This window comes from Solanum tuberosum, unplaced genomic scaffold, assembly GCF_000226075.1.
Source record: "Solanum tuberosum cultivar DM 1-3 516 R44 unplaced genomic scaffold, SolTub_3.0 scf00177, whole genome shotgun sequence".
NCBI lineage: Eukaryota > Viridiplantae > Streptophyta > Magnoliopsida > Solanales > Solanaceae > Solanum > Solanum tuberosum.
Window position 1 is genome coordinate 253,381 of NW_006239101.1, and position 13,372 is coordinate 266,752.

The window sequence follows — 13,372 nt, forward strand, 5'->3', positions numbered from 1 at the left end:
ACCCACTTATGATCTTCTTTTATGGTGGAGACCCCATAAAAACCAACACATATCATTTATATGACCTAACTGATTAACAAAAAAAATCTTTATATAACCTAAATTTAGAAACATAAGCTTCTAGAGTTAACTTCCATAACACAAACTCTCAAGCAATATTTTCTTTCCTTAATCCTTTTTGGGAGTTGTGACATATTATCTTAGACTAATATATGAAGTTATTGTGTTTCAACATGAGGAAATTCTTAGTGTTTATGTTGATTATAGTCATGTTTTGTTCTTGCTTGGGAGAGGCATATCCTAGAAAAGCCTTGATGGGAGGAAGGGGACATGAAGAACATATAATGGACAATGGAGTGGGATTTGGTGTAGGGAAAAAGTATATGTACCCTGATCGCGATGTAGATAACCATCATAACATACCAAGAGAATATTACAGTCAGAGAGGAGACAACTCTTCTAGTGGAGCAGCAACTGGTGGTGGTGGTGGTGATAATAGTGATAACGGAAGAGGTTGAACTTTGTATGTCTTGCAACTATGAATGATGTTATATGTATTAGAAACTATGTATGTGTGTTTGTCTTTCCATCTTCTATATGAGTGTAACTACCTTCCGTCTATGGTATACTAAACGCGAAGGGAGAACCTTTTCATATGAAGCGTTTTATCCCTTAATGTACCTACTCGATGTAAATTTGTGAATCCTAATAAGAAGTGTTTTACTCCTTTAATTTACCTGCCCTCATACAAAATTGACTTTTTTCACACGACATCAGTAAAAAGTAAGTCTCTCTACCTTTACAAAATAGGAATAAAATTTGTGTATACTTTTTTCTCTTCCACTCTAGTTATGAAGATTACATTGGGTATGCTGTTGTTATTAGTAAAAGATAACACAAGAACTTTGTAAATAGAACACAAATTTGTAGGTTCTTTAGTTATATGTCACATAGAGATCACTTTTTTTCTTTTCCTTTAAAACTAGATCAATCAACCAAAAGTCTAAATAGGGTTAACAAATTTTCCATCTGGGCACGAAAAACGAATCGACATCTCAATATGATACAGCCCTTCCAATCCAACTTTCCATTTCCAAATTGGTACTTTAATGTGGAATACTGAGCAAAGATGTGCCACAAATCAATTTCCTTATGTTCCCAATTTTTCCACAAAATTTTGAAGCAGTAAATGAGGAATCAGCGCGATGTCACAAACTATTTTATATACTACCTTATACACAAAATGCTGAAACATAGTCACTTGTATCAATTGGAAATACAAAAAAAAGTTAACAGATGTGACAATTGCATTTCTAGAGGTAATGAAAATTATACAGAACCTTTTTTCACTTGAAATGAAGCTGCTCTATACACGAACTATGCAGCGAATTGGTATAAGAGAGCTCAAAACCAATATTTGAACGTAAAATCGGGTTATCACCAGATGTTACTCCTGTAACTATGCATAGGAGAGGAATTTCACAAAAGAAATCTCAACGAATCTCCGGATGGACAGTTGGGGTCGTCACGGGATGTTAGTACTGTTAGAATGTTCAGGAGAAGATGAGGCACATGGAGAACGGGAACTCTTGCACCTCCGGTTTCTTGGATATGGATGCATGTTGGCCAGTTCACTGACTCGATGCAGGACAGACTTTGGCAAAGGTCGCCAAGACAGGTTATGTTTACCCTTTTCCTGTATCAATGATAATCCGGTCAAATATCATATGAGAAAAGTAAGCCCTCTGGAATAAGGGGAAAGTTTGAAGAACGTCAAAATACTCCACATCGCTATATTATCCATCAAGCGAAGTGGCTGGACTAAACAACATATACCAAAATCAGCATATAGGCATAGATTCTTGAGCGTTAAGCTTCCTACTAACTTTGATGAGTTTGACTCATGCTACTTGAAACCGAAAATGCAACTAAACATGAATAAATAAGTTAGGTGGAAATTATACTCAATTACACTCCACTATACAACAATCTGATTTCACCAACATAATTTAGTATTACTATGACTCTAGTGCGCACAAACACAAACAAAAATTTTCAAAACAAATAATTATGATGGCTGTACAACAACATACCCAATGTAATCCCACAAGTGGAGGGTCCGGGGAGGGTAAAATGTACGCAGACCTTACCCCTACCTCTGTGGACTAGAAAAGCTGTTTCTGGTAGACCCTCTAAGAAAGAAAGGAAAATAACAACAAAATAGCAAGATACACAAAGCAATTGAAGTAAGCTGTAGTAGTAAAACTGAAAAATAAGATACTATGTGAATACCAGATAAAAATACTAAAAGATGAGAAGAAGACCAGTTCCCTGCTTCTCCCTCGGAAAAGTACTACAACACATGGCTAACCTTCTCCCCTAATCTCCTAAGCCTCCAAAACTTCTTATCTAGGGTCATGTCCTCAGAATATATGATGGCTATACATGCAAAGTAATTCTATGACAGAACAGAAAGAAACTATTGCATCAAGTTTAAAAGGCCCATGATTCACAGCAAACATCAAGCATCATTGATCAAATTTAAAAAATGAATACTCACCGTTGTTTTGCTTTGTTTCTGTAGATAAGTTGCTTTAAGAAGATTCCTCCATTTATCCTGCAAGACGTTTTAGCAACAGAGTACCAGCTTTAGGTAAGTAGCATGCAAACACTAGATGATGCATGGTTTTTCTTGACTCGTCTGGTTGAAGAATGCCTGATAGTGGCCATTGTGCTTACCTTGAGATCCACAGGTGTTCTATGAACAGATGATGAGAAATAAAGCTTCTTTATATGACTCCATCTTCCAACTCCATATTGGGCAACTCCATCAATCAACTTTCTGACCTCTGAAACAGTCCAGAGCCTGTGATGTTTCCTCCGCACACCATCTTGATCCAACTTCTTTGGTGCAACAACATCATCTTTATAATTCAAAACTGTAGTAGCCTCCTTATGAGGCTCCTCCTTGTGAGGTTTGAAAACCTTCAAGGTGATCAACTTTTATGTCAAGGAAAATACTAACTGAAGATTAAAACGTGATTAAAAAGTTGCAAAAAGATACGGGGAAGTATGGAGGGTATCACGATATGCTCAATAACAAATTGACATGGAAGATCACCCTTTGTTTTCAAAAAGTACCTGAACTCACCACCCAAAAATTTCAAGCAAGCACGGTGTTACATCAACTCTCATTCATTTTGAGTTTTGAATAAATTGTCAACAAAGATGGTGGTTGAATGTTATTTGTGAACTGACTTGCACGACCGAAATTATACAACTAGCCTAGTAAGGGCACCTTTAATCTTAGTTGCGCGGACTCTTCACTTTTGATGCCGCACCCGTCTCGGATTCTCCAAAAATACACTACTTTTGGCGAATCCGCACGCATCCGTTGGCATTTTTGAAGAATCCGAGCAACATAGCCTTTAATGTGCTTATACATGGATGCAGTGCAAGGATCACATAAATGAAATTACACATTTTGTTTCAAATTTTTTTTGGAGTGTACCTGTATCGCATTGGATGCATCCCAATCATCACATTCTTCGTTCACAAGAGAGGCAAAAGGCACTTGAATAGCTTTATAAGAAGACTCTTCAGAAAACAATACCATTTCCATAGATTCTGCACGAGGTTTCTTCTGACATCTGACTTTGAGAAGCTTATTCTTTGATTCTGGTGCATTAGTAGAAACCTCTACTCTTTTCTTAAGACGTTTAGCATTAAGATCTGAGGATTCATCAATATACCTTCGTGTAGGCTTGCGCAGACGCTTTTGAGTGACAGGAGTGTCAGTGTTTATTGCTTCAGAAGTGACTGGAGGGCTTACTACGGAGGATTCATGCATATCAAAGCTTTCACAGTTTACATTTTGCCCCTCATTTTGTGTAGCATTAGACATAAAAGAAATTCCGTTAGATGTTAGCGCAGAATGGTCAATCATGCTGTCATTCATCTTCTCAGAAGATGCAGCTTCAGCAAAGAAGCCTGCCACATCATCCACATTGCTGATATCTCCTGGATTGAAAGCAGTAGGGAATTTCACAGCATTGTACTCAACTAGCATCTGACTTTCACATTTGTCACGAGAAAGGTCATGCAACTCTGAATTGGTAAGGCCAAACATAGCATTCTGACTTTGAGATTCTTGCACAACTAATCCCGAAGAGTATGGCATTCCACAGGTGTCAGTTCCATCACAACTAGATAATGGAATCTGACTTTCTAAAATAGGGTCCAGCAATCCTCTACTTGAACCATAATCCAGATTTGTGATGCTTTCAGCAAATTCAATATCTGTTTCCAAGAAGACCAGAAAGAATTGTAGTTCTACTTGATGTACAATATTTTTTCTTAATAATAAGAACATAACTTACGAAAACTGTTTACCCAACAAATAATCTTCACATGGAGGGGAAAGATCATTTTGTGCTTGAATTTTTCCAGCTTCAAATTGACTTCGCTTTAGATCAAGGACCTGGCACGGTGACCAGGTAATTCAGCAAAGACAAAGATCTAAAGATAGAAATGATTGAAGGAAAAACAAAAAAACACCCCTCGAAACAGCCAACATGCACAGGAAAGGAACTCCCACAACCAAACGATTCAGAGAGCAATAGGAAACAACTTGCGGATTCCAACGACAAAAGAAAAAGAAATCTACTCAAGATCTGCAAAGCAACTTTGTTATACATCAGAATGTCAAAGCAATTTGAACTTTGAAGAAAAAAACCTTGATGTCTAACTGCAGCATATTGGTGGAGCTGTGTTTAATCTCCTAGGGACAAAAAAAGAGCCATACAGTGCGTCCATCTCAAATTGACAGTCAAGACTACTGACACTCCATAGTACTCAACATTTCAATCAAAATATTCCTTTAGCTGAACCAGGATATTCATTCATTAGACTATACTTTTTTATATTATCAAGTTATCATACTTCTTTCAATTAGACAAAGATGTGTTTCTTTTTGTAAGGTACAATGGAAGATGTTGTTCAGCTGGTGCTGTGGGAAGCAAATGAGGAGACATAAGGCGTGGAAGGTTGCTCCACTCACGCTATATGGGTTGTGTCATGTGTGGAGCGAGAGAAAAAAATAGAAGGGCTTTTAAAGGGCAAGTACTTTTATACACGTAGGGGTCGTTTGGTTGGGAACAAGTTATCCCAGAATCATTATCCTGGGATTAGCTATCCTAAGATAACTTATCCCACCATGTATACGGGATAACTTACTTATCCCATCACTATGGTATAAATGGTGGCACAAGTTATCCCAAAAATGACAACTAAACAAGACACCAAAATTTTATACCGGGACCATTTATTTTTATCCCTCACACCAAACGACCCCTTAAGGAATAGCCTCGTGTCCCTTCTCGTTGGTGCAACCATGAGGTCCTGTCAGCAAAGATGATGAGTCCGTGTCATTTGTTGGGAACCATCTGTTATTGTAGGCTCTTTACTTATGGTATATCACTTGTATAGAGTATTTCCCAACTATCACTAAAATTTATTACTTCATCCAAAAGAGGCAATATCCCGTACACTTTCATGCCTTCAGGAAGTCCATCAACTCATCTTCCAGGACCTATATCTAGACTAGAAGAGAGGGAAGGTAAAATGCTAAACAAGACACGAGACAAACTTCTTCATATGCATAAAAGGAAAGAAAGGCCACACAAACTTCTTGATATGCATAAAAGGAAAGAAAGGTGACACAAACTTCTCCATATGCATAAAAGGAAAGAAGGGCGAGACAAACTTGATAAGGTATTACAGAGGTACAAAAAGATACAGGCTCTTCCAAAAGGAAAATAGGGGACAACAGCTTTTTATTCTGATATGCAAAAATGGGGGACAACAATAACATAAACTTGCGACCGAAGTTCTAAATTCCTGATTGGGCCAAACAAAACTAGGAAAAGCAAAAACCATATGGGATAAAAGTGTTAACAGATGCAGAAAATTTCTTAAAACATAAGAAATTAGTAACTAGATTAGACATATTCCATTATCAAAAACAGCAATTTAACCGAAAGAGAAGCTCACATACATCTTGGTTAATTTCATTTTCCCTTTTAGATGCAATACTGGAACCTGAGAACCACAAAAAGGAACTATTAGAAGTGATCATAGCATAATTATAGATAAACAGATATAACAGTCAAAGACTAAGGGCTATATTATATATTATACTATACGCCAAAGCGACCATCTTCCCAAGGATTAAAGAAAAACATGAGATGACATACCTATATTGTACAAAGCACCTTTCCTTTCCATGCCCTTTAATACCCTCTTCTCATCAAAACGCAAGACACCAGAGATAGAAGCATGATCATCACGGGTTTCTAACAGCAACATACAGCAAAAATCGTATCATCTTCTAAAGGATGAATAACAGGTTCATCTTCTATGAGCTAAGAATCAGTAATTACAATACCACAAAAAATGTAAAAAAAACAAATCATCAAGACATGGTGAGTAATTCTTTTTATGAGATATGCTGGTCTGAGGTCTCAGTACATAATATTCACTCTGCACAAGGATTGGATTCTTTTTCCTTTTTATGGCAGATAAGAATTGGAATCATGCTGCAGGAATTAATTCAAATTGTGCTTTTTGTTGCATGAGTCACAATACATCTACATCTAGAAGAGTGAAGTTCATCTCTAGCGACTTGCAGAAAAGGAAAAATATATAAGATTACACTACATAAAATCAAACTTCTTTTTTTTTTGGTTTCCCATCCGGTGTCCGGTACCCACATTGGAGCCCGACTAAATCCAAATTCGCGCCAAGAAGTCCCACATTGGGGGGTACAGCGCTCCCTAACAAAGGCGACTCCGTACCCAAGGGGACTCGAACCCGAGATCTCTGGTTACAGATGAAGGAGTACTTACCACTCCACCACAACCCTTGTTGGTACATAAAATCAAACTTACAGTAAAGTAACAAATTAGCAACCAAAAACCAAAAGAACCCGATAGCTGATACTATCATCAGACATACAAAAAGCTAAACAGAACATATTTGACTAGGTATGCTATTTAGCCTCTCTTTTTTAAGTAATTGATTTTATGGGGTCAATACACCATTACAACTGAGCAATTCCTCTCTGCATATACATTAAGCTTGGAATCACAAATTGTGGCACCTGAACTGCCTATTAGAACACCAATGCAGGTTCGGGTGTCAAACTTACCACCTTGGTCAATCTAAGTAACTGTCAAAATAGGCATAACTCCAGCTGCCATTAAATCCCAAAACAGAACAATCAATGTACCAAGATTTCATATTCATCTGGATTAACAAGAAAGAACAAGGTAATGACTTCCTTAGATCATAATAAATTAGTAACACCAGATAATGAGAAAAGCCTATATAGTGTATCCACATCAATTATAAACGGGAAAAAGAATCTGAATCACATAAGCAAGACAAGGGAAAAACAAAGCAACTTAACAAGGAATATACTAGTTCATGTGAAGTAACAAGTAGTTTGAGACTCTTAAACAATGAGACAATTAACATTTGCACCAGCACAAAGCATCCACAGTACAAATTAGTATATTGTTGAAAATGCATTAGTTAGTACCTGATTCATCAAACCAGACCCCTAGAGAAGCAAAACCACTTCGATATGCTGAATTCTGCAAACACAGATGGAAAAAATTTAGGACACTTTCTCAGACTAAGGTAAATCTAAGTTGCGCGGACTCTTCACTTTCGATGCCGCACCCGTGTCGGATTCTCCAAAAATACACTACTTTTGGCGAATCCCACACGCATCCCTTGACATTTTTGAAGAGTCCAAGCAACATAGAGGTAAATACATGCATAGATGTAGCAGATTAAGTAAAAAGAAAAAGAACCTTGGACTAACTCAACACTAAAAGCTGGCTCATGCCCAAAAACCACATAAGTAGACACCAACTCATACCTCAACCAATGTTGTGTCTAACTCAACCCAAAAAGCTAGTTCATGAGGGAGGGTTGTTCAAGACCATACAAGGAGACAATAGCCCATCCCCTCAACCAATGCGGAACATTCTAACAGACTTATGTCCAACATAGATAGATGTCTACTATGTGCCTGTAAAAGCATTTAGGTGTAAGATAGGTAAACTTTATTTCCATCTCCTCTCCTGTTTCATTATTTCTCGGAACATACACAGTATTCATCGGTGAAAGAATTTGTGTCAGCGACACTGTGTAGGCAGGTCATACATCAAGGGCAGTATTTAGGTAAGTGGGCTTATTGTGAAATATTTTTTTAAACCAATGTTTCAAAAACTGTCCTAAGAAAATAAAAATGAACGCAAGAAAGATACACACTCAAAAAACTTGTAAGCTTTAATGAGAACAACAGTCCCAAAATCTTTGAGCTAGTGTTGAACATCCTAGAGACAGGTGCAACAAATTTAAGAAATTAGCCTTAAAAATAAATAGCCTTTGCACCAAATAACCATTGAATCCGTAAAGACTTCAAAATTGCAAATCATTGAGAGAATTCATCTAGAGTCGCCATGATTCACTAATAACCCTGCCAATCGTGAACTCTTTTACGTCATTTTCAAAATGAGAACGACAGGAATGTTACATGGTAATTAGCAGTCTATTTGGGTTTTTTTTGGATAAATCGGCAAAGTAAATTATCCTTCCCTTTTACCATTTTAAGCATTTCACTCTTCTCAAACTTATGGAAAAACATTATCTTTATCGAGTTTGTTTTTACCCCTCGCGAATTGCAAAGTCATTCTGTTCCACGGACCAAAACAATCAACTTATTGGGTACAATTATACTCTAACATGTTCAAGTGTATGTGTTTCCATTTCTCAGCCTTGCTTTTCTTTGACTGGGTGCAGGGGCGGATTTAGTAAGGTCGAAGGGGTGTCACGTGACACTGCTTCATTGGAAATTATTACTATTATACATATATATATAACACAAAGGATATATTGAGTAAAGTGACAAGTAGCTCTGTTGGTTTGGAGTTTCATTTCCACAAATAAGGTTGTGTGGTCAAATCTGCATAGCCTCAATTTAACATTTTATACACAGCCTCATTTTAGAAAAGTTGGGCTTTTGTTTTGGTCCTTTTTATGTTTTTTTCCCTTTATCGTTCTTTCTCACCAATAAAATCGATTAAGAACAATTTATGAAATTCAATGAATAATAAATTATTTACTGATCATTTGCTGCCCTATATAAAAAGATATTTAGTACTATAATTTCTACTGAGGTGATTTTAAGTACATTTCAAAAAAGGAAAACTCATCGAGAAAAAGTTATAGTATTTTTTTTATTATTTTAGAAAAGAAACAATAGTACCCGTGAATTGTGTTTTATTTGTATTTCATTCTTTTTTAATAGGGTGTTACATTAGTTGCCCCCAAGGCCTAGCTCGAGTGGCAAAAGGTGGAGGATTGTGGCTTAGGTCATAGGTTCAAGCCCCACACCATGCAAAGCGAAGCCCGGTATTTAAGTGGAGAAGGGTAGAGGGGCGGGCCCATTATTCACCGAGTTTAGAAGGTTGTGATTGGTCCAAAGGGTGGGTGACAGACGGATTTCTCGGTTATCAAAAAAAAAATAGGGTGTTACATTAGTTTATTTATTGTTTCTCATATTAAAAGGTGACACTGCTGATGAAAAAATTGTGTATGCCACTGCTTGGGTGATAGGGAAGTTATAGGGGATGTAGGAAAAATAGGGAAACACGAGTTGAGCAATGCATCTTCAGAAAGGGAAATGCTCTGGAAGAGAGCTTTCAACCTTAATCTTTTTCATTCGCGAAAAAAGGAAACTTAAAAGGACAGTCTTGGAAAGGAAAATAGGGAAACACAAGTTGAACAATGTCCCCAAAAAAGGAAACGTTTTGAGAACACCCCTTAAATTTCATGTACTTTGGATGGAGCCTAAGACTTCCATATAAAGACAAAAAGATCTCCATAATTCCAAGGAAGGAATGCACTTCAAGAAGGAATTTCTCAATGCTATTTTTTTTTTATCTACAATGTATTCTTCTTAGTTGATCTCTATGCTATTTTATCGAGTGTCATTGTGCATTAATCACGTTGTTTATTCATGGGGTAAAGACTTAAATAACTCTACAATGTCTCAGTAAATAAGTGTCATTCAATTATTGACACCCCAAGCTTCAAATGCTTTTTCAAGCACATACAACTGAAAAACTCTACTAAGCAATAAAAAGATGGTTTCCTCCTTCATCTCTATCAATTTACTCTAAATTTAGGAAAAAGGGGTAGCAAAAAAATGAAATTGAGCAGATATTTCTACATACATGAACCCTTTTGAGTCCAGTAACTCGCAACACGAAAAAAAAGGCTACATTTTTCTGCCAACACACACAAATTCCCTCAAACCGTTCTAACCATATATTAATGTCTTCCAAAATTCGCACAAATTACACAATGTACTGTACATAGGCACAATCATAGTACAAGAAAGAACATAAAAATTGACAAAGAAAACCAAACATACTAACCTGATTCATCAGTAAAGAGAAACAATTATAGTGAGAATGTAGAGTGGAAGTGTGTGTCATTCAATAAATAAAAAGATGGTTTATCTCTTCACCACTGTTAATCTAAAGTACGGAAAAAGCGCTATAAAAGACCCAATATTGAGCAGAAATTTTAACATGCACGAGTCCAGTAACTTGCCATACAAAAGAACTGCATTTTTCTGTCGAAACGCACAAATTCCACAACCCCTTTTAACCATACATCAATGTCTTGCACAAATTCCACATAGGCACAATCATAGTACAAGAAAGAACATAAAAATTGACAATGAAAACCAAAAACACTAACCTGATTCATCATTCAACTGTAATGAGAATGTAGAGAGTGAAACTCTCTCTCTCATTCAATTATTAAAAATATGGTTTCTTTCTTAATCCTTCACCTCTATTACTCAAAAGGGTACCAAAAAATCAAAATTGAGCGGAAATTCAACATGCAAGTACCCTATTAAGTCCAGCAACTTGCAACACAAAAATAAAGACTACATTTTTACTGCCAAATCCCACAATTTCCACAACCCCTTTTCACCATACATCAATGTCATACAAAAAGTACAAAAAATAACATAAAAATTGAAAAAGAAAACCAAAAACACTCACCTGATTCATCAGTCAACTGTAATGAAAGTGTAGAGAGTTCTGTGTGTGTGTCATTCAATTAATAAAAAGATAGTTTCTTTCTTAATTCTTCACCTCTATTACTCAAAAGGGCTACCAAAAAATAAAAAACTTGGGCAGAATTTAACATGCAAGTACCCTTTTAAGTCCAGCAACTTGCAACACAAAAATAAAGACTACATCTTTACTGCCAAACCACAATTCCCACAACCCCTTTTAACCATACATCAATGTCATACACAAATTCCATCAAACAACATAAAAATTGACAAAGCAAACCAAAAACACTAACCTGATTCATCAGTCAATATAAAAATGGTTTCTTTCTTCACCTCTATTACTCAAAATGGGTACCAAAAAATAAAAAATTGAGCATAAATTTAACATGCAAGTACCCTTTCAAGTACAACAACTTACAACACAAAAATAAAAACTACATTTTTACTTCCAAATTCCACAATTTCCACAACCCCTTTTAACCTTACATCAATGCCACACACAAACTTCATCAAAGAACACAAAAATTGACAAAGAAAACCAAAAACAATAACCTGACTGATCATTCAATTAACATAAAAATGGTTACTTTCTGAACTCTTCACCTCTATTACTCAAAAGGGGTACCAAAAAATCAAAACTTGAGCAGAAATTTAACATGCAAGTACCCTTTTAAGTCCAGCAACTTGCCACACAAATATAAAGACTTCATTTTTACTACCAAATTCCACAATTTCCACAACCCCTTTTTCACCATTCATCAATGCCACACACAAATTCCATCAAAGAACACAAAAATTGACAAAGTAAACCAAAAACACTAACCTGATTCATCATTCAATTGTAGTGACACTGAAACTATGTGTCTGTGTGTGTGTTAAGAGAGAGAAAATGAACAGAAAAAAAAGGGGAAAGTAAAGGGGTCGCAGGTACAATACAACCATTTATGGAACGGAATCGAAAGGAGTTATATGTTGTTGTCAGTTTCGTTTTTAGTGTTTTGATGAAATCTTGAGTTTCAAGTCCGCTACGGTGGAATTGCACTCTCTTGAATTGCTACGTCTCTTTTGCTTTTGACACGTGGCACTTCCTTTTTTGCAATTTTTTGTGCTAACCACTACTTCAATTATAGTGGGGATATTAAAGTATGAGACATTCTTAGAAATAATATATTTCTTTGAGCCGGTGACATTTTTCGAATTTTGAAATTTAAATAAGTTTATTTTAGATAGTAATTTTTTTTAAAAAAAATCAAAGTGTTTCTATAATGTTTTTACGCAGATATTCAAATGGACATGTTGAGTTAATAAATGAATAAAATAATCGAGTTGAATTGATAAATGAACAACTTCCTATTTAATTTGTAATGAGTAATAATAGGTTAAATTTTAATCTGCACAATTTTTTGTAAGTTTAATTTTCTTGATATATTTTAATAATTTATTTAAGTATTTAATAAAAAAATATTTATCATGATAAAAAATACTTTGATAATTATTTTTCATAGATCAAGATGATATATTGCTTGACTTTTAAACTAACTAAATTGAAAGAATTAAATGGATTGAGTTAATGAATGAATAATTGTTAACCCCATTTAAATCTGAGCGGATTAGGTAATTCATGATTCTATAATCTAATTTTACCATCCTAATTTAGATAATTCTTGATTTTATACAACTTTAAAAGGATAGTGATCTATAATACTTCAAGAATATGGGTGCAAAGCTTGAAATATACCTTCCCTATATTTCAATTTATATGTATTATTTTCCTTTCGGCATGTTTTAAAATGAATCATTGTTTATATTTGGTAATTTTTAATTAAATATCTCATGTGATATATTTAAGATCGTAATATAATATTTAAAGATTATTTTATTATATTAAATATATTTTGAATTTTAAAATATAAAAAATCATTATTTTTTAGTTATTCATAACTAATTAAATTAAAACACCTAAAATAATAATTAAAAAAATGTATTTTTATGCATGTAAAATTGAAACTTGCGTGCACACAAAAGAAGTAGAAAACACAAATCTATTCTTTGGACACAAAAAGCTTCCATAGTCAGCCTTTCTCCTCATTATTGTTGTCTCATGTATTCATTAGATTAGCAAATCGGAAACAATAAAAATAAAAAAATGAAAAGAACTATCTGAATCCACAAAAAATTACTGTGTTCTTACGAAATTTAATATCC

At 35.1% G+C, this 13,372-nt stretch overlaps 1 protein-coding gene across 2 annotated transcripts; it reads right to left on the reverse strand.

The window, feature by feature from the left end:
- Positions 1-1,206: 1,206 nt before the first annotated feature.
- LOC102597330 (uncharacterized) lies at positions 1,207-12,127 on the reverse strand. 2 transcript variants are annotated; one of them, XM_006354280.2, is made up of 9 exons: positions 11,991-12,127; positions 7,601-7,655; positions 6,255-6,353; positions 6,056-6,099; positions 4,393-4,480; positions 3,512-4,299; positions 2,740-2,985; positions 2,561-2,617; positions 1,207-1,696 (listed from the first exon to the last, which is right to left on the reverse strand). In XM_006354280.2, the coding sequence occupies exons 1-9, from the start codon at positions 12,000-12,002 to the stop codon at positions 1,526-1,528; spliced, it is 1,560 nt and encodes a 519-aa protein (XP_006354342.1). In that variant the 5' UTR covers positions 12,003-12,127; the 3' UTR covers positions 1,207-1,525. The 2 variants fall into 2 exon arrangements, with proteins under 2 accessions (XP_006354342.1, XP_015167307.1); XM_015311821.1 differs by lacking the exon at positions 11,991-12,127 and adding an exon at positions 10,840-10,863.
- Positions 12,128-13,372: the final 1,245 nt, after the last annotated feature.

Bases quoted from the DNA above. Each gene is read 5' to 3' on its own strand.
- LOC102597330 (XM_006354280.2), bottom strand. The intron at 4,481-6,055 runs GTATGTGAGCTT...TCACCGTGCCAG, and splicing joins AAAATGAAATTAACCAAGAT to GTCCTTGATCTAAAGCGAAG. The intron at 2,618-2,739 runs GTAAGCACAATG...AACGTCTTGCAG, and splicing joins GAACACCTGTGGATCTCAAG to GATAAATGGAGGAATCTTCT.